The sequence below is a fragment of the Melozone crissalis genome, unplaced genomic scaffold, assembly GCF_028551555.1.
Source record: "Melozone crissalis strain CALT ecotype California unplaced genomic scaffold, PUWL_Pcris_2 ptg000045l_1, whole genome shotgun sequence".
NCBI lineage: Eukaryota > Metazoa > Chordata > Aves > Passeriformes > Passerellidae > Melozone > Melozone crissalis.
Genome location: NW_026535823.1, coordinates 25577511 through 25605497, shown reverse-complemented (window position 1 = coordinate 25605497; position 27987 = coordinate 25577511). Strand labels below are relative to the sequence as shown.

The following is a 27987-nucleotide window of genomic DNA, read 5'->3' as shown; positions in this document are numbered from 1 at the left end:
ACAGTCATTCGCAGCAAACGGTGCCTCCAGGGAAGGGCTGTGCTGCTCTGTCACCTGATGCTCCCAGGTGAGAGCAACCAAAGCCACCACAGTCCTGACACCACCTCAGCCAAAATATGCCCAGAGGAAGATGTTGGTGGCCATCAGGAGAATGGCACTGATGTTACACACAATCTTCCACTGGGGCTTCTCCTCGATGCTGGTGAGCCTGTGCTCCAGGGCTGCTCTCTCCTCCGGGGACAGCGTGGGCGCGGGGTTGGTGGGCAGACCACAGAACCACATGTACAGCACTTTCCACCAGGGACGTTTGGCGGCTGCAAGAGAGAGACCAAAACCCAGCTGTTGGAATCTGCTGGGACTCTTCCTTCCCTTCTCCCAGTTTTTGGAAGTGCATTGGCCAGTCTGGAGTGGGGCTTGAGAGGGACCTTGCGTGGGAGATGCAAGGTGATGGAAAGAAGGGAAAAGGAAAAGGGAAAAGGGAAAAAGGAAAAAAGGAGAAGGGGAAAAGGAGGAGAAGGAGAACAGAGAAAGGGAAAAGGGGAAAAGGAAGAGGGGAAAAGGAAAAAAAGGAAAAGGAAAAGGAAAAGGAAAAGGAAAAGGAAAAGGGAAAAGAAAAAAGGTAAAAAAGGAAAACGAGGAAAAAAAGAAGAAGGAGAAGGAAAAGAAGGAAAAGGAAAAGGAAAAAAGGGGAAAAAGGAAAAAAAAGGAAAAAGAGGAAAAAAACAAAAAAAAGGGGAAGGAAAGGGAAAAGGAAAAAAGAAAAGAAAAAAAGGAAAAGGAAAAAAGAAAAGAAAAAAAGGAAAAGGAAAAAAGGGGAAAAAGGAAAAAAAGGAGAAGGAGAAGGAAAAGGAAAAAATATAAAAAGGAAAAGGAAAAGGAAAAGGAAAAGGAAAAAAGGAAAAGAAAAAAAAGGAAAAGAGGAAAAAGGAAAAAGGAAAACTTCTCCCTAGACCATGTACAGCACAGCCTGATTGCAGTGAGTTGATTGCACCACTCACTCATTAGTTAATTAACAAACCTCTTCCCCCTCCTGCCCACCCCAGATTCTGCTTTTAAAAATTCCTGACAGCATGATGGTCCATTTAGAGTTATCCCAGCTTGTTTATTACACATGGCATGCCAGGTGAAGTGTGTGTTTTAATTGTCAGTCCTCTGCTGTGTGCATTCACTTGCTGTTCTTTCCAAATACAACCTTTTTTGAAATACAGGATGTTATAGGGCCTTGAAAAAAGGTGTTACCCAGGAAAAAAAAACCTCATTAAACTGTCAACTGCTGTGTTTCACATTTCCTTCCTCATCTCTGCTAATTACCAAAATACCAAGGTATTTGTTTATAAAAACCTGAGCTAGTAAAGTGAACTAGGAATTGATAAGAAATAAGAAGTAATGCTGAATAACTGCATTCAACTTAAACCCAAATTTACTCTATTGGGCAAAAAAAAATCAAGGGATTTGTTTAGATGTTCACTTCTGTTTAGATTGGCTGTGATTGGTTCCAGTGTCCTTGACTGACCAGCAAATGGAAGAAGTGAAGAAATCTTGTTTGTGTCTTTATTCTGAGGTTCCTGCTCTGTCACCTTCACAAGTTAAGCTCAAAACCAGAAAGCTGCATTTTTTAATAGATTTGCAGGGTAAAGCTCTGTCCACTCTGAAAATAACTAGCCTATGCAGCATCTCCTGCTCCTGTTCTGTCCCCTGACAACTCTTTAATTTCACTTTGCTCTGCTTTCCTTCCTATTAAATACCTCTGGTAGGACACAGAGCTCTTTAACGTCTGAGTTTTAACCATGGCTTGCATCCTAAGGGAAGATGCAAAGATCCTGTTGGCATCATGGAAATGAGCAAAGTGAGGCCTGTGGGTTCATTCTAGGGCATCCACAAAGTGCCCATGTCTGCTCCCAGGGTCTCCTGGTCCCTCAGACTGTGCTGCTATTTTGGTGCTCTTTTTTCAGGGATCTCAGCTCTTCTGAGCCATTCAGAGGGATGTGACATCGAGGTGTGTTGGGAGGACCAAGAGCCACAACACCTTCATTTGTCACATCCTTAAAACTGCAAATGCAAGCCCCAGCTCCAGAGAATGGACTAGGAGGAACTTGGGGATGTTTGTGGGATCCTGGCTGTGCACTCCCAGGCACCTGAGTGTGTTTGTGCACAGACAGAGCCCTACCTGCCTCCTCTGAGGATGCAGTTTCCACCAGGTCCTTCTCATTCTGTTCTGGGTCAGGCTGTGCTGCTTCACTGTTTTGCTTCACTGGGATTATGACAGGTGCTTTTTTGTGCTTGGTCCACCACGTGAGGCCATCCAGCTGCAAAGGGGAACAGAGAGAAAGTGCTCACTGCCTGTCTGTCCCAGTGTGGCCATCCAGACATCTCCCTCCCTGGGGGACACAGGCCCACAGGTGCTGAGGCCTGTTTGGGGTGATCTCCCAATTTCCCTCCCTCCCTTCCCTGGGTAAGAAGGTTGGCACTATCCAGCTGGAGTTGAAAAGCTGAGATAAAATGTGAAATTATCTCGTTTCTCTCCTTCCATTTTTTTAAAAGAACTTGTTCCATCCCTGTCTCTGAGGATTAACCCTTTAGCAGACATTGGAGAAGCAGCCTCCTATTTGCAAGGCCCATGTGATTGATCTCAAACAATGATGGTCTCCATCCAGAATGGCAGCCCTCCAACAGGGAAGGGTAATAAAGTCAAATAAATAAAAATAAATCAAAGAAGAAGCCAAGACACCCTCTCTGGATACAGTCAGTCCCAGACAGCTGTTGTGCCCTCAGAAGATTTTTTTAAAATTCCAGATTTCTCTAATGGGCCAATACAAGGCATTGCCTGTCTCTGCAGAAAGCCACAGAGGATGATCAGTCTGCTTTACAAATTCCCAAGTTCTGAAACTCTTATCCCAGAGCAAGCCTGGAAATCTGCCTGGAACACAGGGAGTGCACAGGAGACATCGATCTTGCAAACCTCAGTGGCCCTTTGGCAGCTCTGGGGGGGTCCCACAGCCCAGGGCTCGGAGATTTGGGGTTAAGCCAGGCCTGATGCTGCTGGGGCTGAGCTGGGAATGCCCAGGATCTCTGAGGCTCCTCTGACCCCTGTCCTGGGCAGGCCAGCAGCAGGGACAGGCCCATCCACCCCTCCCAAAGGCAGAGGGGCACAGGGGACAGGGCAGGGCTGCAGTGGTGACAGCAGGGCAGGCACAGCCACACACAGGCCCCAGGAGCAGCTGCCCCCCTGCTCTGCCTGTGCATGGAAATGAACCTCCCCAATGGGTCACTTGCAAAGTAACGTGAGCTCCATTTCTGAATTTTGCACACACCAAGCCAGGCAGGAGCTTCCCGCTGACACAGAATGTTGCATAATTTCCAGAAGATTTATAGCTTTATTTAAATCATTTTCAACCAAGATGAGCATTGGGCAGGGCTAATCTTTCTTGTCATGAAGTGCTAAATTGCTTTGATTTGATGATCCTCATCTTTCTCAGGGATGCTTTTTTTTTTTTTTTTTTTAATCATTTAGGAAATGTTACAGGAACATAGTAAAGTTTTAGTTAAAGTTTTTTCTCTCCTCTCCTCATGTGTCACTGAACCACTGTCTCTGCACATTGCAGCAAAATCTTCAAGGGCTGGGGTGAAGGGCTGGGGTGTACCTGGGGCTTGGACTTTCACTGGAAAGCAGCACAGACTCAGGGAACCTCGTGGCATCACCCCACCCAGGAGCTGGTGCCTCTGCCATGGCCAGTGAAGCAAACCACCACCCCAGAGAGCTCCTGGTGACACCACAGCACCCTGCAACTGTGAGCTGGGATGGGTTTCATCATTCCATCCCCCTGAATGCACTCCCGAGATCCCCTCTCTGCTCTTTGCCACTGCTGTGGGGCACAGCAGCAGCTCTGTGGGGCCATGGAGGCCTCCATGGGGCTCCAAAGGGATGGGGAGGGGAGGAAAGTGGTGGCAGTGCCTGGAGAAAGCAGGAAAAGGCTTCACTACAAATTACCTACAGGGAGCTGTGTCAGCTTTACTGACTGGGACCTTGGAAGTGCTGCCTGAGCCCACCCTGTCCAAGGGCAGGGGAGCAGGAGGGAGCCTTGTGCTGGGTGCTGGGGAGCCCTGTGGCTCTGCCCCCATCTGCAGAGTCACACTGGGCACTGCTGGGGGAGCCCTGTGCCCTCCCTTGGTTTGCTCCTGTCAGCACCCACAGGGCTTTTTGGCTCTCAGTGCCACCAAGGGATGCTGGGGAGCTCCACCTGCAGCACCTCAGGGCTCCCAGTGCCACCAAGGGATGCTGAGGGAGCTCCAGCTGCAGCACCTCAGGGCTCTCAGAGCTCTCAGGGCTCTCAGTGCCACCAAGGGATGCTGGGGAGCTCCAGCTGCAGCACCTCAGGGCTCTCAGGGTGGGCTCAGACCAGCCCAGGGGCCTTGGTGCTCTTCCTTGGGGCTCCCCCTAAGCAGTGCACCAAGAGGAGCCACGCCTCAGGACACAGGGAGAGCATCCCAATCCCAGAGCATGTGGAATTGCCAATCCCTCAGCCTGTCTGGGTGAGCCCTGAGCCCTGGGGAGCTGGTGCAGCACTCACTCAGTGCTTTGTGGGCTGCTCCCCTCCCTTTTCTCCCTCACAGTCTCCTTGGGCAAGGGAGTTTGCAAGAACTCAGCAAAGTTTTCCTTTTGTTGTTTGTAAACTAGAATAAATCCTTCTGTTCCAAAATGCCATCTGGCACCTGACAGTTGTGTTTCAGCTTCACAGTCTCAAATTTAATTGTAAGCTCTTTTGCAGGGTTTTCAAGGACGGCGTGACACAATATGGACTACCTACAATGAAGACATATGAACTCTGGAGCATACCAAACAAATTCCTTGCATACTTGTTTTCCAGCACAGCATCAATCACCACAGGGATGGGAGAGTGTCCAAAACAGCAGGAGAAAATGCTACAGCTTGCAGTTCTCGGATTGTAATTCATTTAAAGCCAGGAACATTAGCTGTACCACTCTAACATCAGATACAAATCTCTTTTCTCCTTTTGCCCATTTACTATCTCAAAAGCATTGAGATTCAATATTTAAAGTTGTCCAGTGTAGATCCTCAGCTGGTGCAAAGTGACATAACTGTGCTCAACAGCTGTTCCTGGTCTTTGAAGGCAATGGGGCTGTGGTGATTTACATCTGCTGAGGTATGATCTATCACTGTATTTCCTCAGCTTTGTCTTTGCTGCCTTGTTTTTCTACTCTTTTTGCTTGACAAAACAAATGACACAATTCCTAGCTTTCATGCCTTGCCTTTCATCATCCCATCCCCAAGCACTGCAGTTAAGGATGGGCAAAACCAGCCCCATGTGAGCCTTAGGGAGAAACACCCGAGGCTCAGGAAGGGAGCTGATGGACCAGGAAACTCCAGAGGTCCTTCTTCAGGACACCCAGCACAGCATCCCCCTCCCAGCACTGTCACAGGGACACTCAGGCTCTTCACCACAGCTTTGCACATTGCCAAGTCAATAATGGCCAAACACAAAGGCCAGGAGCCAGTTTCTACCCAGACAGTCAGAACCTGGCACATCCACCCTGATCTCCACCTCCTGCCCTTCCTTCCCCAAACACTTCTGTCCCTGATCCAGCACAGCACAGCCACAGACTCTGGAGATGAGGGGGCAAACCATGAGAAGCCATGTCACCAGCACTGATGGTCCAAATCCACACCTCTGCTCATGTCTAGGGCAAAACCTGGGGCGAATCTGACCCAGGAAAATGAAAAATCTTGGTCTCAGTGCTGCCCACTCAGATCCCTGCCAGACAGGCAGAAACTCAGCAGTGCTGTCTCCTACTTCAGTTAAACCCCATGCCTTCCTTTGGCTGTTCTCTGAGGAACCAGGGCAAACCTTTCCTGTTGAAGTAGAAACTCAATGGAATCAGACAAATAGAAATGGGGACATTTCTATTTTCTCCCATTCCTACTGAGCTGCGGAAAGAGGGAATGAGCTACTGCTTAGTGGCACAAATTTCCTGGCAGTCCATCCCATTTTCCTTGTGGTGGGAAGACACTGAGGGGCAGACGGCACATGGGATGGCCATCACAAATACCAGATGATTGATCTGGGTCTCTGTGTCCAGCCTTTCACTGCCACAGCCTGTATAAGTAATTCTCATTCATTTTCTACAGCAGAATCTCTTACACAGGGGTCAAGCACTGAGCTCAGCACTATGTGGGGTCCAATACCAAAAAACTATCCTGAGCATCTCTATTGAGAACATTTACCCCAGAAAGCCCAGCTGATGTTAGTTCCTGGGCAGTGCTGCCCTTCAGCAAGCTCTCCTCCCTCCCTGGCCACCTCTCATCCTTTGTTCCTCTGGGATAACTGCACACAGCTGCTTCAGACAGAATCCTGCCCTCCCTGACCATCCCCCTGGCTCTTTGAAGGATGTGTTAAATAAGGTCACTTACATCCAGCACCTATAAACTCACACATTTCAGTAGAAATACCACTGAAAATCTCCCCTGAGGAATCTAAGATTCTACCTTCTCTTTCTCTAATTCTTTTATAGTGGGGTCCATGCTGAACTGCCCCTCCTGGAAGATTTTTGAAATGTTTCCATACCCCTGAGGTCAGACTAAAAAGCCTGGAGGTGCTGGGGCCAGTTTCTCCATCTCCTGAACTGCTGGTTTGATGCTCCCTGTTCACCAGCGCTGTGTTAATGCATCTTATCTCGCTGTTGCTGTGGGCAGGGAGCTCTGCACATGTTTAGCTATCACAGGTCAGATGATAAGTGGGAACTCATTAAACCACAGTAATTAATTGCTGGCAACCATCTGGCCACCCCTGAGCAGTCATGAACAACGTAAGCAGCAGAACTAATGGTGCCTCCTTGCCAGTATTTCTCTCTCCCATGTGGATCCTCTGATAGCTAATAAAAGCTGGGAGTTTATCTCCAAGCAGACACAAAGCCAGCCTCTCTCCCCCCTCCTCTCCCCTATCTGAGCACCTGCTTTCATGTAATCTTCAGGAGCGGGGTCTCTCTGACACCTATAACATTCCATCAAACATCCATGGAGCTGGTTAATGCTTTACAAGTTATGAGGAAGCAACAGATTGATGCCATCACAGCATTTTCTCTCTCATGCAGTTAGGCAGGAAAAAATAGGTCTTTTTAATCTATCCAGTAACCTTTGCTGAGAGGTAGGTGGTGGATTTGTTATATTGGCAGCTGCTTTAAAACTTGGGACTGGGAAGAGTTGCTTGAAGGTTTTAAAATATAAAACCTTCCAACTCTGCACCATTTTAATGTGCTAAGTAAAAGAAAGTTGTGCTTCCCTCAAAGTTATTAAATTTAATTGAGATCATATTGGGACAAAATGTTATTTTCCTAAATGCCCATGTTGCAAAAGATATTAATCTTGTTTGCCTGCAAGATTGATGCTGGCTCTGCTGAAGCAGGCTAGATGCTACAATTAGATATATTTAATTCCTCCTCAGCAGTGCTCTGTAATGTGATTTCATCTCCTTCCCCTTCTTCTTTTCTTTCTGTAGCAGTTATGATGGGCTGTGGTGTCTGCCCAGCTCTGGGCACAGCATGGGAGCTCACACTCAATTTGAAGCACTCAGAGCTCAGCAGCATTAACACTCTGTGATCTGGGGAGCAGGGAGAGCTGAGCAGCAAGGGCTTCTTGGCAGCACATGCGTTCCACACCATTCCCTGGCCCCTGCAGGAGCAGGGAAGGGCAGATCCCAGGGAATTTGGGTGTCCAAACGGCGGCTCTGGGGAAAGAGCAAGTCCCTTACCTTCTCTTCAGGGATGGCTGGGGTGCAGAAGCTGACCAGGAGGATGACAATGGAGGTGAGGCCAAAGAGGATGAGGGCAAAGTAGAGGTAGTGCACGTCCTTGAGCACAGCTGGCCTCCTGTCCTCCTCCCCACAGGACGGGGCACTGTAACTGAACTCCAGGATCATCCGAATCACGCCAACAACAAAGCCAGCCATGAGGCCCCAGAAAGCACCCTGAGGAAAGGCAAGCACAGAGAAAAAGTCACTGCAAGTTACCTCTGGTTGTAGATTTCCCCTCTCCTCTCCCTCTTTCCCAAGACTTTTTATGCCTGATGGAAATCCACACTGAGGTGCATCAAAGCAAAATTTTTTTCTGGAAAAAACCCTCATTTTCTCTCATTGCCCTTGAGCATGGAGCACACAGAGCACAAACAATGCAAGAATCTCCTCCTAACAACCCTCCTCCAATGAGCCTTTGACACATCATCCCTAAATGGCAGAACAACTTCCCTTTCATGCTTTCAAATGGGACTGCCAAAAAGTACCACTTGCAGTGACTTAGAAGCAAACCCACACCCACCAGAGCCTGGGCTAAGATCCACTAATGCATGCCAGGAAAGGCTGTCCCACTGTCACCCTTGAGCTGGACAGCCTCGAAGGCTAAGTACTGAGGGAAGAGATAACTATTTATTTTATCAAATTAAACACACGCATCAATTGGTTGTTGGCACTTCACTTACAGGCTCATTAACCCTCTTGCAGAAGATGGCCAGGATGAAGAGGGCTGCAATTGGTGGGCTCAGAAAGCTGCCTATGGACTGAATGTAGTCAAAGAGCTTCCCACTGTTGGCTGACTGAACCATTGGGATCCAGAGAATGCTGATGACCACGAGGATGAGGGTGAAGACTCTGAAAGAGAAGGATAAAATTGAATTGGATCTGTAGGTGGATTTGCAGCAAAACACACTCCCCATTGCTCTTGGAATTTTCTAAGAAAAAATCCACAGATCACTCTTGAGAACTTTTCCTTGTGTACACAGGAAAAGAGAAAATTGTTCTCCCAATGTGAGCCTGGTGTGACATGGTCTTCAATGACCTTGCTCTTGGACATGACAGAAAGAGGGAGCTGGTGGCTTGTGGAAGCAATCTTTCTGCCACCATTCCAAGCAGGTAATGTGCTCAGTCTCTTGCCTTTACCAAATCCCAACTCGTTTGCTACTTGTTAAAATTGTGTTTGGGGTCTCAGGTGAATATTGAAACCTTCCTCTGCCTTTGCACTGTGTGCCACAGAGGTTTGTCCATAGTGCTGAGCACAGGGACTTGTCCTCTTCCCACTCTGCCATGGTGGAGTGTGAGTTTGCCTGCAGCCTTCAGCCATGCCTCAGCACAGTTTAGACCTTAATGCTCATCACTGGAGAGCAAAACTTCCACACTGAATGCAGCCTAAATTCCCCTGTCTGGAGGAGAACTTTATATACCCCTGATAGAACCCAGCACCAAAGCTCATCTGCAAAGGACACTACAACTTATCACAGAGACAGAAAGCTGGGAAGCTCAGCTCTGCACTTTCCCCTGAAGAAAAAATAAAATTAAAAAAAAAAAAAAGTAATTGCAACATATCACTCCTGTCTGATGCAAAAATAACATTTTTATAGACCTCTGGTGACAATGACTCAAGAGCACTTTTGGCTTTTCTAAAAGTTACGTTTAAAGCAGTTTTTATAATAAGTTTAGAGAGAAGAGAGGCAATTATCCGCTTAGCTCAGTGGAACACTCAGAGTTTCTCCTTGACCAGGCCTATCCAAGATGAAGCTGGAAATCACAACGCTCTTTCCCAAGCTGTCCTCCTGCTCTGTATTGCAGGCACCAGATTTTTCCCAGCGATTCCAGCCTGGAGGATGTAAAAGCTGCTCTCAGAACAGATGATGAGAGGAACAAGACATAAATAAATGCAAGGACCTGCCCACAATCATCAGCTCCTGCTCGGAGGCCTGCCTGCGGACCCGCTGCCAGATGTCCAGCACGAAGAGGGTGCTGCTGCTGTTGAAAACGGAGGTGAGGGAGCTCATCAGGGCTGCCATCATCACTGCAATCATCAAACCACGGAGCCCTGCGGGAGATAAACACAGGAGGGGAATCAGGGCTGGGCCTCCAAGCACTGTTTGTCCATCCTGCTGTCTGCTAAGGTTTCCACATCCCTAGGATGGGTAAGGGCAGCCTGATCCCCCCGTGCAGAGCCTGGCCCAAGCCCAGCCCCACAAGGGTGTTCCTCACCATCGGGCATGAGCTCAATGACCAGTTTGGGGTAGGCAATGTTGGAACAACCCACAGCAGCTCCACAGATCCTTTTGCAGACCTCTGGGTCCACGCAGGCCACTTCATCTGGGGAACACAGAGAAACAATGGGGAGTCAGTGCAAACCCCACCGAGCCATAGGTTGTTCAGATCAAGGCAACAAATCCTGCAATCCTTGTGCAGTTTCATATAAATTCAGAGGTGGAATACAGCTACAAAGAGTGGAGCTGGAAAATGCTTTATATCATATAATAGAGGTGAAACTTTGAGATGACATTTTGAAATTCTGTTCAGGATACGGCTGAATCTCTCCTGGGTGTTGCATAACTGTAATCCTTGATGATTTGTCATTTGTGGGAGCTGGACCGTTTCCATGAACCTGTCAGCTGGGTTCCCAGGGATGCTGGAGACTCACTTATTCCTGTTTAGGAAATCTGGGAAATAGGCTCTTTCCTCTGGGAGTGATCCTTCTAACCAAGTTATTCTTCCTGGAAAGGGGAAGGCTCTGGAGAAACCAGCAATGAGAGCTCCTTGGGATATAAGGGAAGCTCGTTTAGCCTAATCCACCAGGACCTAAATGAGTTTGTGTGGGAGGTTGCTAAAACTCTCCAAGATACCAAATGGATGTAATCCATAGGATATGAAGGACAACCTCAATGCTCCATGAATTTAATTTCACTGACTCCCTGCAGATAGACAGATGAATGCAATGTCCACAGCATGGAGTTATATGCCCCCAATGGCAAAGTATGGCTATTCTTGGTGATTTCTGCCACTGTGGGAGGACTGGAGGTAGAGGGAAATCTTGGGAACACCATGGTGCAACAGGAATCTCTATGGACATGCCTGCAGGACAGCAGTTTCTGAGATGTAAAAGTGCTGTAAAAGGCAGACCCGTGTGGGATTAGTGGTCGCAGCAGGATGGAGCCCCGTGTCAGGGAAGATGGGAAGGCTTACCTGGGAAAAGAGCTCTGCTGATCATTCCTGGCATGACCAGGAAAAACACGGGGAAGAGTTTCAGATATCCTGCAAACACCGATCCACCTTTGGCATGGGAGAGGTTCTTGGCAGAGAGAGACCTCTGGACCATCACCTGCAACCAGCGCAGAAAGGGAGCAGAGAATGAGAGAGCAGCGCAGCGGAGAGAGCAGGGTCCATTCCCTCTGTCTCTCCTTCTCAGGGATGACTTTCAGGCCACAGGATCCCAGGGCGTTTTGCATGCCAAGGACAACTTTCCCACCTCACTGACTGCAGCCTGCTGCCACCACTCAGAGCTCAGTCCGCAGGCTGCAGGAGAGGGCAGCGTGGAAATTTCCTTTACAGGAATAATTTCACCCTTGACTGAAATGAAGCCACCTTGAGGGCTGGAGACAGCAGCTGTGTGGCAGCAAGAGACAGGGGATGAAGCTGACTGTGGGTGTTTTGGTAAAAGCTCAGTGGTGGGGTTTCATAATTGTCCTGTCTGAAAGTACAGAAGCACAGTGTCTCGAGAAACACACTCAGCTTTCCTTGTTTGTAGCTTGAAAAGGAGCAAGGGACATGAGACATCTGGGAATATGAATGAAGGAATATTGTCTGGAGGTCTGCTCAAGGTCACAGCACAGCCAGCTCCAGATTCCCATTTTTATATCCTTGTCATGATAACTGCATGAAGACTCCCAGTACTCACCAGCCCACAGTGGGATAAAGATGGATGAAAACAACCTGTTCTCACTGCACTAAGAAGTGCATAAAATTAGCAGCTTGCTGAGAAGGTGGAAGGAGTGAGACATTCTGGTCTAGACCAGTAAAAAAAAGTAGCAACTCCTGCACACTGAGGCACAGTGATTTTTCAGCTTACAGATCCACAGACTGAGGAGTGGACTGAAAATAACACTGTGGTGGTGACTTGTCTGCTGAGGGAAAGGTTTTATTTACCTGGTCAGTGCACCAGCACCAAAGAGCCACCACTGTGAGGCCAAATACAAGGCCAGGCCAGGGAAGGTCTCCTGTGATGGGATCCCTGAACAAATGAAAGCTATCTGCACGTGGGAGGTGACAGTCTGTGTTTGGGACCGTGATCTTTGGTATTGCTGCGCTGTATTTCTCCTTAAGTCCTTCATACCAGCCGACTTTTTCAAATCCTGTAAAGAAAGTGGAGTGATTTAAGGGCTGTTGCATCATGTAAAGTTATTATCTAATCTGAGTCTCGTGATTACTTTTCTTTTATCTTCCTCTTATCTCCTTTACTTTTCATTCCACCCTTGCTTTTTGCAGTCAAAGTTTCTACAGAAGTCAGCTGGATTTTGCCCAGAGTCCTTGTGGCTTAAACAATACATTCTGGAAGAGGATCAGTGCAGGAAAACCTCCATGATCCTAATCCCTGCAATGTCATCAGCATCTAGATTTTTCTTATACACCCTCTAAAAGCTAGAGCAGGAAAGTATAACATGAAAAAAAGATATACCTAGTTTACATATTTCTGTTTGCCAAGAAGGCTTAAAACAAAGACTGATGGTGGTCATTTCCTTGTTGCTCTTTATTTTTTTATAACTCTCAGTTGCCCCCAAATGAACTCCCAAAGTCAACAGTGGAAGTCAGCAAGGTTACTCTGAATTGACATGGGCCTAATGAGAGCTAAATTTGGCTCTGAGAGTGTGATGTTCCAAAGTTCTTTGGCAACTCCAGTGAGGGGAAGATATCCAGGGCCTCACCTCCATACACTTAGTGCAAAGGATGAAGACAATATGATGGCTTGGAGAATGAGACTTGTGCTGGCACCACTTCTGTGAGTGTTTCAAACTCATTTCTGCACCACACATGAAAGGGCAAAGCACCTGGTAAGGTCTAGTGGCCTTGGGACCACTAAAGTGTCACTGCAAGTTCCCCTTACCTATGAACATGAGGACCAAAGCTCCCACCACCATGATCAGGGTCTGCAGCACGTCTGTGTAAATCACAGCAGTCAAACCCCCTGCCAGGAGAACCAGAGACAGCAGTCAGTGTGTCACCATGCATAGGGAAACAGGCACCTCACCTGGAAAAAAGCTTTCTTTAGCCCCAGCCCTGGCATTTCAGGACAGACCCACTGGGAGTAGCTGGCACTGAGCTGGTCCTCTGGAGCCCCCAGCTGTCACAAGCCCTCCCATGAGGAACAGTGTGGAAGGTTTTCCATGTTCATGAGAGAACTCAGAGGCAACTCAGCATCTTAACAGCTAAAGCTGCTAATTTTGCAGAAAGGGAACAAAATAGCAAATATGGGCAGTGGTAACTTCCTGCACAGAGGGAGCCCAGAGCCTTGTGCAGTGTTAGAACATCCTCTAAAAACAGTGATGGTCCCCCTGTACCACTTTCCCATGGACCAAGAGGGGAGAGGGGAAGAGTCAAAGGTCTCCAACAGCTGGGAGTGACAAGGCAGGTACTACCAGCACCTGGGGCAATCTCCCCCTCAGCCCTGAACATTCTTTCCCCTCTGCAGGAAATGGGAAACTTATATCCTAGGTTCCAGTTTATAATGTGTCCTTTAAAACCAGCTACTTACCAGCTATGGTGTAGACAGCAGTCACTGCTAGCAGGACCACAGTGGACAAGTAGAGGTTCCAGCCCAAAGCAGTTTGGATGAACAATGCTCCAGCAAAAATGTCTGTCTGGAATAAAAAAACCAAGGGCAGTCTGGCGTTAGCAGTGCTTCGTGCAAGGGAAATCTAATAAAGCAGCCTGCGGCTGGAAGCACTGACAGGGGAGGACACCACCAAGGTGAGCTGGAAGGGGAGGAGAAGAGCTGTTGGGACTCTTGGCTCTGAACCTTGTTTTGCTGTGAGGAAAAACTTTCCTCCAGGTCAGAGTTTTCAGGATTTGGGAGAGCAGAAGAGTGAAAATGAAGGTGCTACGCCAAGGGACTAAAAAGAAATCAGAATAAAGGTCATCTTGAGGCATAGAATCCTGGCTGGCACAGAGAAGGACTGGTGTAAGCTGTCAATTCTTTTCGTGACTGAGAACACATCCCTGGATGACAGAGCCCCTGTATCCACAGGCAGACACAGGAGGGAAGGAGGGGGAGATAGCAGAGACCTTATTCTTCCCAGGGCTGCCTCTGGGTGGCCTCATGGTCCACAGACACTCCCTCTTGAAAGACTCCTAAAGAGTCACTGATATCTTGTACCATGATTGGTTTATCAACAGGTGGCTTTTCTGTTCATGCAGTTCAGCACATTAGAGTGACTCCAGAAAAACAGGTTATACCTGCTGAGAACCTCACTAGAAATACAGAAATTCCCATCAGTTGTGTTTTGTTTGGATCTTCTGGCAGACTGACACCAGAAATCAGATAAAACCTGGAATTACACAGATAACATCATTCCAAATTGCAGGAGGTGATATGGGAGATGTTTATGTTGGGAAAGCAAGGTAGAAGGACACCTGTGAGTCTGGTATGGGGTGAGATACAGGTGAAGACCTTCACCAAGGGATACAGAAGGGATGGGGCAAGAATTCCATTTGCTGTATCAGAAATGAGCACCTTAAAAGCAAAGAGCCCTGACCTCTGTGGGACTGAGACACGACAGGCACAGCCAGCACTCCACAGGAATCCCTGCCCCTTCTGGGGTTTGGCTTCCCAGCAGGAAACACAACCACCTCTGTAGCCGTGCAGGATCAGCCCTCTGACAACAATTATTGAGATCTCTGTTTTCTTTGCAAGCCAAGAGGACTCTGCAGTGCCCTGGTTGTTGACCTACGTTTGGGCAGAAAGCACAGGGAGAAAAATCCTTCTTGTAACCAAGTGCCTGCTGTCCAGCCAGGCGCTAAATGAGCTCTCCACAAACAATAGCTGTGCTTAATAGAAAGCACCTGTCATGGCCATAAAGTGCCCCAGCCACATCCGTCAGCCACGCGTGAATTGGCTGCGCAGAGGAGAAACCGCTGGGATGAAACAGCGCTGATGGGGGCCAGGGTCCTGCTCTGAAAAGCACTGGCAAATGCTGCTCTGCTGAAGGTCACTCTGAAAGACAGCTCTGTTTCATACCTTGTCTCTGTGGCTGTGCTCACTCTGGGCTGCTGCAGGAGAGAGTTGCCATTTATCCCTCACAGGTAAAGAGGATTTAAGTGCCTTTTTGCAGGACTTCGCTCACTCTGTCACCCAGGGCTGTGCTCTGATCCCACAGAGCAAAGCTGGAGGCAGTGCTGGCAGCAGTGGGTGACATGACCAAGAGCTGCCCATTAGAGGGGGAATTCTGTCCCACAGTCTCAGCCTGGAGCTCCTCTCAATGCCCCTCCCAGGAGCTGAGACATAATGAGCCTGGGAGAAGGACCTTGAAGCCACATGAGTGTTTTATCTCCAGTCAGCGTCTCCCAAGGCAATTTGACATCTGAATATTTCAGAAGGGTCCAGTGAAAACTGGCTTGTACTGACCTTGGGATAATCAGCTGGAGACAAAGGACTGACATCTTCAGTCCCTGTAATGGACTCTCAGATGCACTCCTCTCCCTCCAAGGGCACAGTTAGTTCTTACTAAATATCTGAGCATAATTTCTGTTTCTTTGTAAATGGCATTTAAAAGGGGGAAATACCCAATATACCCAGTGCACTGGGTTTTGGTTACAAGCAATTCAGAAAAGATGCTGCATTTTGTCTTAAGCCAGACCCTACCTCCCTTTCACTGTACCCTTTTTGTGCAACACAAGTGAGAAAGAGAGAGGAACAACCATAAAATACCTAATGCCGAAAACTCAACTACAAGAACAACAGCCGGTTTATGATAATTTAAGAGAATTTCATCTCTACAAGATGCAGCCAGCCAGATTTTCACATGGGGTAATGCAGCCCTTTCTCTATCTCTGAAGCCTAAGGTTTGATGTGATAGAAGAGGAAAAGCAGGCAGACAGCCCATGGTACTTACACTGTTTAGTAATTAGTTACACATCCCTGTAAAGTTCTCACTGCGCATTGCTGTTTAATGAGGGCTCTGTCTCTCTCTTAGGAAAGGTCTCCATGATCAATAGAGAGGCAAGAGCAGCACACTAACACACTGCAGCTGCTCCTGGGAGCGGGGCTGGTCCTTTCAAGGAGCTCTCTCTGAGCAGCCCTGCCCTGTACCAGGATGCCCTGTCCCTGCCCTAGACATGAGGAGGGGTTCAGATAGATACGTACGGATATCCTGGTGAATATGTAGAGAATCAGGGACAGCACAGATGTGTAGATTTGCAGCCTCTGCCCTCCAAACCTCTTCTTCAGGTACTCAGGCAGGGTGACAACTCCTGCTGCGATGTAAACTGGCACGAAGATCCAGCCCAGAGCCAGCAGCGGCCAGATGGCCTGTGAAAGAGACAGAGAATAAAGGCACAGGACTCAACACATGGGAACAGCTCTTCCTCCTGTTCTGGCAGTAGCCATCCTAAGAAAGCAGAAAGGTACAGTGCCATGTGATGTATTTGAGTGTCACCGTCACATTTTTTGAAAAATCCCTTCGCCAGGATTTCTTCTCCTGGGAAGCTGAGAAGCCTCAGGGAAAAATGAAAACAATCATTATCTGATTGCTTCTCCTGTGTTTTACTGCTTTGGAATGTGGTTTGGACATTGTTTACCAACCACATTGGTTTCATGTGAATTTTTTTAACTTAATGACCAATCACTGTCAAGCTGTGTCAGTGTCTGAGGAGAGAGTCACGAGTTTTTCATTATTATCTTCTAGCCTTCTGTATGTATCCTTTCTCTATGCTTCAGTATAGTTTCATATCATATCATGTCATATCATATCATATCATATCATATCATATCATATCATATCATATCATATCATAATAAATTAGCCTTCTAAGAACATGGAGTCAAATTCATCTTTTCTCCCCACGACAGGGGACCCCAAAAATACCACATTTGAGAAGCAGACTGAGTTTTTCTCCCTGCTCAGAAAATGAGCCGGCAGCTGGAGGAATTATTACAATTCAGCCAAAAGCTTTTGAAGATCCCCTCCTAAGGCCTGTATTTCTCTCTGTCTCGGGTGTCCCTTCCTCTTCCATCCCCTGGTCCTTTGAGCAAGGTGGTGTATTCTGTTGCTCTGGTTCTCTGAAAGATGGTGGTGTATTTGGTGGCCTTTAAAACCACTGATGCTGTGGCAGTGAAGAGTTAAGTGATTCAGAGCAGGATGGGAGCATCTGTTTGTTGCTCGATTAGCAAGTGATGAGGCTGAGGCAGCAGACTGTCCCTGCGGAGCATAAAAATAAGCAACAGCAAGATTCTGCTGGGATGTTCTCCTTGCAGGCTGGTGCAGATGTGCTTCTGTCACTGGTAGATAAAGAGGCACTTTAGTTGCTTTGCCACAGGTGAAGAGTTTTGGAAAGTGTAAAGGCATTCCTCATCTATTTCTTCTCCAATTCCCAGCAAAAGTCCAAACAGGAGAACTTAAAGGTAAATGAAAGCCATGGGATCATCAAACCTCACCTCCTGGTAGTCTCCAGCCATTTTCTTTCACCCTTACATTTATTTTGATCAGTTATTCAAGTTTTCAGGAAAAACCCCGATCCCTGTGAGCAGAGATTGTGACTGATTGGGAGCAGCCATGGCTCCTGCTGTGGTGAAAGATGCTCCTATGATCCCTCCAGCTGAATGATGTCCCATGGCACAGGGAGAGAGCAATGGCATATGTAAGTTCTCTTCCAAATCTGAAATAAATTAATCTGAACTCATGAAGTTAGATTTGCCCTGAAACACAATCTTGTCTTCATGAGCCTCTAAAATGACTTGAATAGATTTCCTTTGAGAACAACAATATTATGTCCTACATGCACCAAGCTGAATGCAGTCTCTGTTTTCTTCACAAAGGATTTAAAGGTGACTTTAATGGTCCAGGAAAAAACATTGCAGTGAATACATACCCCAGGAGAGAGCTTTTGGTGGGCCCTGCCTGTGCTTGCCACTACTAACACTCTCTGCTGAGGTAGGCAGGAGATTCAGAGTTAGGTGAGTGATGCTTCTTGTGAGATGCTTCTGGCACTAATCTCACTCCTCATCAGCTGAGAAATTTCATTAGCACCACACACCAAGGGCCTGGTTTTCATGCTCTTGTGTGCTGTCAGTGGCAATTTTCCAGGCCACTTCAACAGGGCACAATGAGTCCTGCCTTCACATCCAGATGTTCACCCCAGAGGTGCCACCTTTTGGCAGCTGCCAGGTGAAGAGAGTGCTGCTGATTTTCATGGATTTACAGTGAATACAGGAGCACATGCTGCATCTTTTTGATTTTTTTTTCCAGCTCCTTGCACCCAGAATCCTGTGATTATCCAAATACCTTTCCAGCATCCATTATCTTTTATTTTAATCTTCACAAGTGCGGACTACAGCTTAAAAATTAGGCTGTGCACCAGTGAGAAGGCCGAAGAGCTAATAATCCCAGTGAATTCCACTTAAACTAAAATAAAGATCTCACATTTCCGAGGCTGTCGGAATGTCTGCCGGCTTCTCTCCTGAGAGTTGAGCACTTGTTGCTGCCGGTGCTGTTAAACACCTGATTTTGGAGGGAAACCTCCATTCCCTGGGTGAACAGTGACATCTTATTTGGGAACAGGAGTGACACTCACGTTCCACTCGAAGCCCCCGACAGCAATGCCCCCGGCGGCCGCCGTGCCCGCCAGGCCGATGAAGGAACCGCTGCCCACGTCCGTCGACATCAGGGAGGCTCCAATCTGGAACACAGGGCACAGGGATGCAGCTGAGACACTCACCTGGAGGCACTTCTCCATCAAGCCAAGCATTCCCCCCACCCAGAAATTCTCTTTTCTCAGGATCTCATCCCCTTGTTGTTAGGCAGCTGGGTGCTGACGCAGAGTTGGGTTTTCCTTCACCGCTCCTCACCTCACCTACATTTTTATATGGTAAAGCACATTCCTACTCCCTTCCACTGCCCCCACTCCAGTGCAAAGCTTAATCTCAGAATCAGGGCTCACTTTGCCAGTGGTTCTGAGAAGCACACCTGCTACAGGGGCACAGCAGAGGGAAGGGAGCCTGGTGACACCACAGATGCCTCAGTGTCCATGAAACGTGGTGGATTTCTCCATTCCCTGGTTAGACAGCCAGCAAGGTGCCATCTCTGACCCTGCTGACCCTTGCTCTGCCTCCACAGGTCTTGCAATTTAATATCAGGTCTTAGCTGAGGCTATGTAATGCACAGCTGAAACCTGTCACTGTGATAAAAACAATAATAAAATGCAGATAAGCCAGTCATGTAACTCAAGGTGAAGGCCACAAGGAGCTGAGCCTGCAGGAGAGCTGTGGAGGTGGAATCAGCTCTCACAAACAAATCTGAGAAGTGAACAGCATTAGAGGTTGCTCTAAACCTAAAAGACTTCAGAAGAGGCAAGAGCTGACGTGTACCAAACAGCTTTGCAGCCACTTGTGGCTGGAGCCAAAAGCAGTGACAATGTTTTGGGATTTGTTTGGGAGATTTTTTAATAGAAAAAAAAACCCCAGATATCTTGTTTAAAAGAACAAGATTGAGGAAAAAAATATTCAACTTTAGTATCTTTTAATTTTCTCCCTCCTAATTGAGAAAACCATCAAGCTAAGCTTTTGCATTAAATGTCACTTGGCTGAGGCAGAAGTTTAAAGAACATTTAAGAAATGACAGATTTTAGAGAGGTGTATGTGTCTCTGGTGGAAGAGGCTGAAAATCTAGCCTAGTGAATTTATGGGCAATGCACAGCCAAAGGAAAAAAAGAAAAAACCTGTTTTGGTTGGGAAGTGCATTCCGTTACCCACGACTCACTGGAGAGATGTATGGTTCTAGAGTCTGGCATTGGCTGAGAAGAATCTTTATTCCTGTGGCATTTTTATTTTTTTTCCAACTCTAAATTATCTTTATATGTACCTTTCACTCCCAAGAAAAGGCGCCTTCAATAGATTATTTTTTCCTTCACAGTGAAGATTTATACTTCAGTGGTTTGAAGTTTATATCCTGTACATCATTAGTCAATAAACTCAACTCAGCTCTAAATAGCAAGAGCTCAAAGTCCTGGGATTAGGGATTATTTTTGATTTAGTGCTTAAATGCTCTTTACTGGATAACACATTCCTAGATTACCTAATGCTCTTTTGACTTGGGAGCATCAATGGAGAGTTCAAGCCAAGAAGTTTCCAACCCAGGTAGGCAGCCAGCATTCCCCAACTTTCATCAGTGGGAACATTTTTATTGCTGACTTTAAGCAGAGAGACTGAGAGTTGGAAAACCCTGAAGGTGCTGAGCTACCCTTTAGGCCTGGCAGCTCCATGCTGCAGCCCACTGGCAAAGATGAGCGGGATGATTCCTTATGGATCCTTCATCTCAAGACTACAGTCAGAATATGTAAAAGCTGGATCCCCTCACCAGACCTGCTCTCAAACCTGGAATTGCTTTCAAACCATGAGAAATAAGAGGGAAGCATTTCACTCACAGGCCACCAAGACATGGATCTTCCAGCCAGAAAATATCCTCCAACAGTGCCCCGGCTCGCTCGTACCGATGACTGGAAGCATAGGAAAAAGAACAGGAATAAGTGTTTTCCTCCATTCACCCTCCTTGAGTCAGACCAATCCTGGAGAATCCTTGGTGCCTGGCCTCAGCACCAGCTCCAGAATAGTTTATGGATCTGTTAAGTATGCCAGGCTTCACACACTGCTTCTGCCCCTTTTTGTGCAGGCTTCTGACAGTCGTGCTGTGGAAAGAAGCTGCTTGTACCTGTTTAATGACTTCTCCCTGCATGTACCAACTGGGAAAGAAAAAACAGTTCAGCCAAGCAGAACACAGTAGGTATCTGTGACAGAGGCCTTTGCCAAACAACACGAACAAATCATTAGCAACAATCTTTCCAAAGTTTTTAAGGTCCCATTTTAGTCTTCTCCAGCACAACCTTGGCTTTTCTTTTGCCTCCTGCCTGTCCACACCCAGATGTGAGACTGCTCTGCAGCACAGGAGCTGAGCATCATTCCCAGAACAACCACCGGAGAGTGATCCCACAGTTGTCCTCACGTGGGGTGGAAGTGAAGGTTCACAGAGGCACTCCTGTCACCCCGACATTTGCTCCATAGGCCCTGGGATAATTTGTGCAGAGGATGCCATTTACAGGCAAACCCCTTTGTACCCAGGAGGAGTGCAGGGAGCATCAAAGCCTCCCTGGCTCAGGCAGACCCAAACCAGGCCCCTCAGGGACTCACCCATATCCCCACAGCGAGGATAAAGACGAAGTACAGAACCACCACGACGATGTCTGCCACTGAGAAGGCAGCTGCTGCCGTGCCCCCTGGCAGCCCAGGCAGCTCCGTGGTGCCTGTGCTGGGCTGGCTCATGGCTCTGAGCAAACTGATGGTTTGCTCCCTCACCATGGACTTAAATGCATGCTGGCCTTCATCGTTTCCCTTGTAATAATTAACAGGGTCAAGAAGGTGTGAGTGGGGAGCAGAGGCCAGGCAGATTGTGACTAACATCTTTCAGCAGGAGCTTGGTCTCTGTGGCTCATCAGAGAGGGTCACCACACAGCTCCGTGGTGTGAGGCTTCCTGCCATTCCCCCTCGTGTCCATTTACCAGAGGTCCTTTCTCCTGCCCACTTACCCATTGGTGGCACCCACTGGGATGTAGGAGGTGATTCTGCTTTGAGGTCTGCCTGGAGAAGGCTTGTGCCCCACAGCCAGCTCTAGAATGGCTCTGCCAGCCCCAGTAGGACCCTTGTGTCCTAGGACATGGGCAGGAAGGAGGAGAGGGCTGGACCCTGTGACATAATCAAACTGCGAACCCAGGTCCCCAGCAGGGACATTTCTCATCCTGGTTTTCACCCTCCAGCACGAGCCCTCTGAACCAGGGCACAAGGAGTGGGTCACACCAAACCTCTCCTCCTTTGTTAGGACAGCTTTGGGAGGACCATGAAAGGTTCCTATTGGGGCTGGCAGAGCCTTTCCAGAGTCTTCTCCAGGCAGACCCAAAGCAGAACCATCTCCTACATCCCCCAGCCTCACCCTCTGTGGTCCCTCACCCCGTGACAAATCGCATGGGACATTTTAAACAGAGGTGAGCTGTGCTTGATCTTGGTTTCAAGGGAGGCATCAAAACCTCTCTCTCACTTTGTTCTATTCCCCTCTTCTTGCAAATGCAGGCTACCTACTTGCTCATTAATTGCACTGCTAACATGAAGCCCGCATCCAGCCCTGCTCCCCAGTCTGAGGCTCCCTGGGAGCAGAGCCTCCCTGTAGGCTCATTATCCACAAGAGGCTTTAAAAAACTGAAATGTTTCAACGAGCTGAAGTACAGTTACCAGAAATTAAATATCTGGAAGCCTAAATCCCCTGGTATAAACAGGCAGCTCTCCCTGCACAGAGCTGATTTACACTCACCCACACACTTCTCCTTCTTAACACCTCAGCACCTGGAAGCAAAAGACACTTGCCTAATCCTAACATGCATCAAATACCTGCACAAGAAGCAAACAGTGTCCCCAGTCTTCCCAAACCAGGAATGCTCCTCCACATGGGAGGCCCAAATCCAAGGACCTGCCTGACCTAACCCTTCACCTCACCTTTCCCACAGTGCTGTATCTGCAGCAACACTTGGAAACACTCGAAAGGTTTCACCCCAGCCCAGCAAATACATCCAATAATCCATTCCCAACAGCCATGAGCTACCACAAGTCCATTGGACACACTGGAATGACACAGGCTTATGGCAGCAGGATGTTGTCAGGTGCTGATACACAGCCTGGACCATCCCAAACTGCAGTGGCCAGCCCAGTTGCTGGGCAGGATTGCAGCAGCTGCACCTCAAACATGCACAACACCTTGAGTGCCTTTGTGGCAGTCCTGTCCTCGCTGCTCCATTCTGTTCAGGCAGGAGCTGCTCTGCTCCCCACTCCCAGGACAAGCTGCAGAGGTTCTCCTCCCTAGGGATGTGGCCACTGTCCCTGCCCACGGCCAAGGCAATGACACATCCTGCTGCTGTGTGTCTCCCTGCCTGCAGCAGCCCTGGGCAAGAGGCAGGTGCACAGTGCAGGGTCCCAGCAGCAAGGCAGTGCTTATCTGCTGCCCCATGCACTGCTGGGTCAGCACTGGGAGCCCACTGCTGGGTCAGCACTGGGAGCCCTGCACGCCCAGAACATGCAGTGCTCCTTGCCCTGGGTGCAGATGTGGGAGCTCGCATGCTCAGGAGACAATAAAAATTCATCACAGCTGGCAAACAAACAAACAGCCTCAGAGTGAAAGACGTGTCAGCAGCATAAGCCCAGCACGTGGGATCTGGCTGATCTCTGCTGATTCTGAGGGTGGCAAACTGTCTCCCATTTCTCTCCAGGGACCTGGCGAGGGACTTGGAGCGTGCAGGTCACCTGCTGCAGCAAACCCACCCTCCCAGCTGGCAGAGGGCTCAGAGCCTCTTGGCCACGCAGGCAATGCTGAATTTTGCTTGCCCAAAGTGAAGGAATGAGTTGGTTTGTGTTACGATGCTGGTGGGAGTGGTGGTGGCAGCAGAGGAAGTGCTGGGCCTGGCAGAGAGGGGTGAGCCAGTGAGCACAGGGGACAAAGCCATCCCCACAGTGTGTCACCCACAGCAGGATCAGGTGCTGGCAGAGGTGTTGGCTGCACTCATGGAGCAATTCCTCAGAGAGCTGAGGAATACAGGTCTTCATCCTTTCCCCATTCCTCTCCTCCTGAGACATCACTCCTGTACCTTCCCAAAACCATTCCTCCTCCCTAGGACCCACCTCCTGGTGCATGCCTGACTTTATGCAGTGTTTTTGTTGTCTTGGTGAAGGCTGAGAGCAGGGCTATCAAACTGGGGGCAGAAGACACCCCTGAAGCTCACATGGGGCCTCCTTGTCTCCCTCCTTGGCCAGAGACAGCCCCATTGTCACCGAGCCCAGCATCCATGGCTTCTCCCAGCAGAGGTGTGGGGCAGGCTGCAGAGCTGCAGCAGCCCTGTAAAACCCACACTTTCAGCAGTACCAGACCCTGCAGCACAGTAAACAAACTGTCCTCTCCCTGCAGCAGAGCTGACAGGATGTTTAGTGTCCCCTTGTGGGGTGTTCACCCTCTCTCCTGTCACAGAGGCTGGGAACAAGCCCTTCAGGGACTGGAAATTGTAAGTGGCGTTTCATAGAGTGCAGCTCAGAAAAAAATAAAAAGGTGCTGAAGAGCAAGTGTTTCTGGGGCAAAGGATGGTCGGTGGAGTGACAGGCAATTATTTTCACAAATGTTAACGAATAAATGGACTTCCTCTTCATTACCAAGCCACTTCACAGTCATCAGCAAATAGTTCCAATGGCAATTAGTGAAATTCTAAATGGATTGAGAAATTGGTTTATACACAGATACCGATGCAGTGAGGTGAGGTGATAGCCCAGCCTCACTCCTTACCTTTCCTCCTGGGGGATTTTCCTGTGTGCTCAATGGGTGAGGCATTCAGCTCACCATTATTTTCCTCTCAGCTCTTTCTCGGGGGAACGGCTCTTGAATGAAATCCAGCAGTTTAATTTTGGTGTGATATGAATGGGCTCTGAATGTATTTAATGTTTAAAGGCATCTATTGAGCTCGGAGCCTGCTCGGGAGGAGCAGCGGGAAGCAGAGCAGACCCCCGGGAAGCGCAGTGGTGCTACCACAGCTCTTTTCTTCCCTCTGCAGGCCACACTCTGATTTTCACTCCCCGACTGTCCCATAAACCTGGAGGCATTCCATCTCTTCAAGACTCCTTGAATGCACTAATTTTGATTGTTTGTTTTACCGGGGTGAGGCAGGGATAAAACGCCATGCAGAGGAGCCAGGGAAGGTGCTGGATTCAGCGGGAGCCTCGGCACCTTGTCAGAGCTCTGAGCCCTGCCACATCAGCTCTGTGTGCTGGAAACTGCTGCTCTCCATTCCTGGGCATGGGCAGAGCTCCCTGTGCTCCCTGTGTTCACACACTCACTTCCAGCCGTGCAGGGCAGGTGGGCTCACATGGGATGTGCTTCCCATGTCTGGGCTCCCCTGGCAGGGAGCTGGGAGCGTGGATCCCTCCCAGCAAGTGGCACTGACCATCTCCTACCCCCTCCTCACTCTCTCCCAGAGATCACTGTGGGCTCATAACCCTGGCATCTGCCTGTGGGCCAAGGACAGCCTTGACACACAGCCCACTTTCAAGCTACCACACAGCTTTTGCTAAGTTAAGTGAATTTAGTGAGAGGAGACACCTTGGGCTAAGCGTGTTGTTACCAACCAGCCAGTCCAGGATGAGGTGGACTACTAAGAGTGGAGTCTCATCCTGGCTGTCTTTATCCAGACAATTCATTTGCTGCCCCAAACAAGGGTTTGCACCTCCCTGCTCAGCTGAACAACCTCCTTTGATTGCCATTTCCATCCCCACACTGGGAAACTTCTGTGACTGTGGGGAAACTAAGGTGAGACGACACAGAAGGAGTTTCAGGTCACCCTTCCAGCCCTGTCTGCCTAGAAGAATCATTCTAGAACCAAGCAGACTTAGGCTGGAAAAAAATATGTCGCATTTACTGAGTGACTTTTTTGACTAACAGCCAGACTTTGAAAAATATTAGCAAGGGTAAAACATTAAGTGACAGAACAAGGACACTTTAGATGAAGGATGTTGTTCTCCCTTTAATTTACTCCCCTCTACAGCCTTGCAAAGATCTCAGCAGAGTAAGTGTCCTTATTGATGGATACACTATCCTTGTTAAGATGGGACAATATACTTATTTACAGCTTTCATCATTGTCATGGAGGCACAAAGCAAACAGATATAACTAATGAAGATTTAGCTGTTACATAATGTCTTCGCCAACTCCGTGCAGAAGTCTGGGTAAAAACCCCTGGAAATAAATCTTTTTATGAGAGCATTTTAAAATAAATTTAAGACATGAAGAGATGTATTTGTAGCTTGTATTGCTTTCCTGGAAAGGTGTCTCAGGTTTGGAGTACAAATGAAGTGATGGTCTGAGAAACACCAAGGAAGTGAAAGCCACATCAGCCCTACAATCCAAGCAGTGAATTTACACATTCATGGTGATGCTCCATGGTAAAGGTGGTGTGAGCTGTGGCCATTGGTACCACCAGCAAGATGCAGACTCAGTAATAAAGGATCAACAGGCAGCAGAGATGGAGGAGCTGCAGTAAAAGCTTCTTCACTTCATTTGATCCTCTCTGGATCCCTCTGAAGATGAGAACAGCCATGCAATGCCATGCAACTCATGGTGGCTGGGACAGTAAAGCTCCACAGCAAAGCAGGCAAGGCAATGCTTTCACAGCTCTTGCAGGAGCATTTTTGGTACTACAGGAACAACCAGGTTCCTTGGATGTTCTCCTGAAATCCACTGTCCGAAAATCACAAGGAACTTAGTCCAAGTTTTACCACAAGTGGTAGAACTGGAGGTGGTGCATGGTCCGCTGGTGAGCTCCTGTGGAGCAGGGAATAGGATGTCTCTCTCTGTTTCCCACCATCACCTCACACAATCCTTTTACAGATCACACAGTGGGGAAGAAAACTGTCCTTGCTAAATGATTTCTATCTGTGTTCTCCCAAAAAGCACTCCCTAAACACAACTAAAAAGCAATCTGAGCCATTTAAATTTTCACTTTGTGGCCCCTTTCAAAAGAAAATGCCCCATGGCAAAACCACAGATGTGAATATCTATTTTGGAACTGTGAATTCAGACAGATATCGGCAGCTTGATCCATCTCTGCTTGGTGACTATTTAAAAAAAATCCTTCTCCTCCATGTCAGGAGAAAAATGGCAAAGTAGAATCAGATTCAATGTTAGGAGGCAGGATAAAGGCATTCTCCCTTATGACAGGTTATTTGGTGTTTGGGGGGTTTGTCTCACAGGGAGGTGAAGTCTGGTACAAACCCTCTTGTCTAGAAATACTGAAGTCCAATAGAAGCAATGAAGGAATGGTTTCTTCACAGCTGGGGCCTCATCCCAAAGCTCTGCAGAGCTTTTATTAAACTTACAGGGTTTCCTCCATGATGTTCTGTGCTCCTTCTTTCCCTCCTTCATACAGAGCTCCCTCACTTGGTGTCTGTGCCCACATCTGCATCAGGCCCAAGGGAGAGCCCCTCTGCCAGCACCATCCAGCTGCTGATGCCCCCTTGAGCATCAGGGGCAGCAGCTCCTCTTGCCCCAGTGAGGAGTCCATCAACACACGTAATTTCCTTTCACATCCAGGCTCAGCAAAAGACAACTATATTTCACTGCCATTTCCCTGCAGTCACTGTGTTACAGACTCACAGAACTGGAAAGGAAATCCATGTCTTTGAGCCAAACCCTATAGATGCAAGATCCCCTTTCAAGCTTCAGCAAGAGCTGAACTTTTCTACAAAGTCTGTCGATCCATTTCTGGCTGAATCACATTTCAAAGAAAACTGGCCAGATAAGACACTTTTTTTTTTTTAATAGAAAGGAGCATTTTTGAATTGATGCTGAATTTCCTTTGACTAGTTGATAAAATAGAAGTCAAAAAGCTCTGAGGGTCAAGGATATATAGGAAGTGAGTACAGTCTTTAGAGTTACTATCCCTAAGGAGAAGAACCAGAAAGGAAGGCTGAGACAAAATGGTTGCTGAGACAACGAAGGAGGAGGGGGAAGGAGGAAGGAAAAAGTGGTAAAATCAAACTTAATGGCTTGCTGCAGTTTGTGGGGACTGAGGAAACAAATTCTGGAGCTGAAGGAGTTGTCAGGCAGTGAGATAGGGTTACACATCCTCCACACAGAGCCTGCAGTGCTGGCTTGATTAGGAGAAGGGACTTGGGATCACTACAGACAGAGCCGCCTTGCTCCCTGTCAGCTTGCACAAGTAATCAGCATCCCAAAATGACAGCACCCTCCAGGGCTGAGATTTCTTAAAACAAAACTAAAATAAAAATAAGAGGCCTCTTTGGTCCTGCTGCAAACCTAGCTGCACTACTAGCAGCAAAATAATTGTTAAGAGACAGAAAGACTCTGACATTCTCCAGCAACCTCCCCAATGCTAATCT

General features: G+C 48.1%; 1 protein-coding gene across 1 annotated transcript; it reads right to left on the bottom strand.

The window, feature by feature from the left end:
* Positions 1-105: 105 nt before the first annotated feature.
* SLC5A9 (solute carrier family 5 member 9) lies at positions 106-21384 on the bottom strand. Its single transcript, XM_054285823.1, has 14 exons — positions 21202-21384; positions 20442-20513; positions 18594-18698; positions 16168-16332; positions 13561-13666; positions 12913-12993; positions 11958-12163; positions 10998-11133; positions 10020-10127; positions 9705-9855; positions 8486-8654; positions 7764-7979; positions 2168-2306; positions 106-314 (listed from the first exon to the last, which is right to left on the bottom strand). Exons 1-14 carry the CDS (start codon positions 21367-21369, stop codon positions 106-108), a joined length of 2031 nt encoding a protein of 676 aa, XP_054141798.1. The 5' UTR covers positions 21370-21384.
* Between the last annotated feature and the right edge of the window lie 6603 nt (positions 21385-27987).

Bases quoted from the DNA above. Each gene is read 5' to 3' on its own strand.
- SLC5A9 (XM_054285823.1), bottom strand. From the start codon at position 21,369: ATGGTGAGGGAGCAAACCATCAGTTTGCTCAGAGCCATGAGCCAGCCC. The intron at 12,994-13,560 runs GTAAGTAGCTGG...TTCTCCTGGCAG, and splicing joins TGCTGTCTACACCATAGCTG to GGGGTTTGACTGCTGTGATT. The intron at 11,134-11,957 runs GTAAATAAAACC...CGCTGGTTGCAG, and splicing joins GGTGCTGGTGCACTGACCAG to GTGATGGTCCAGAGGTCTCT.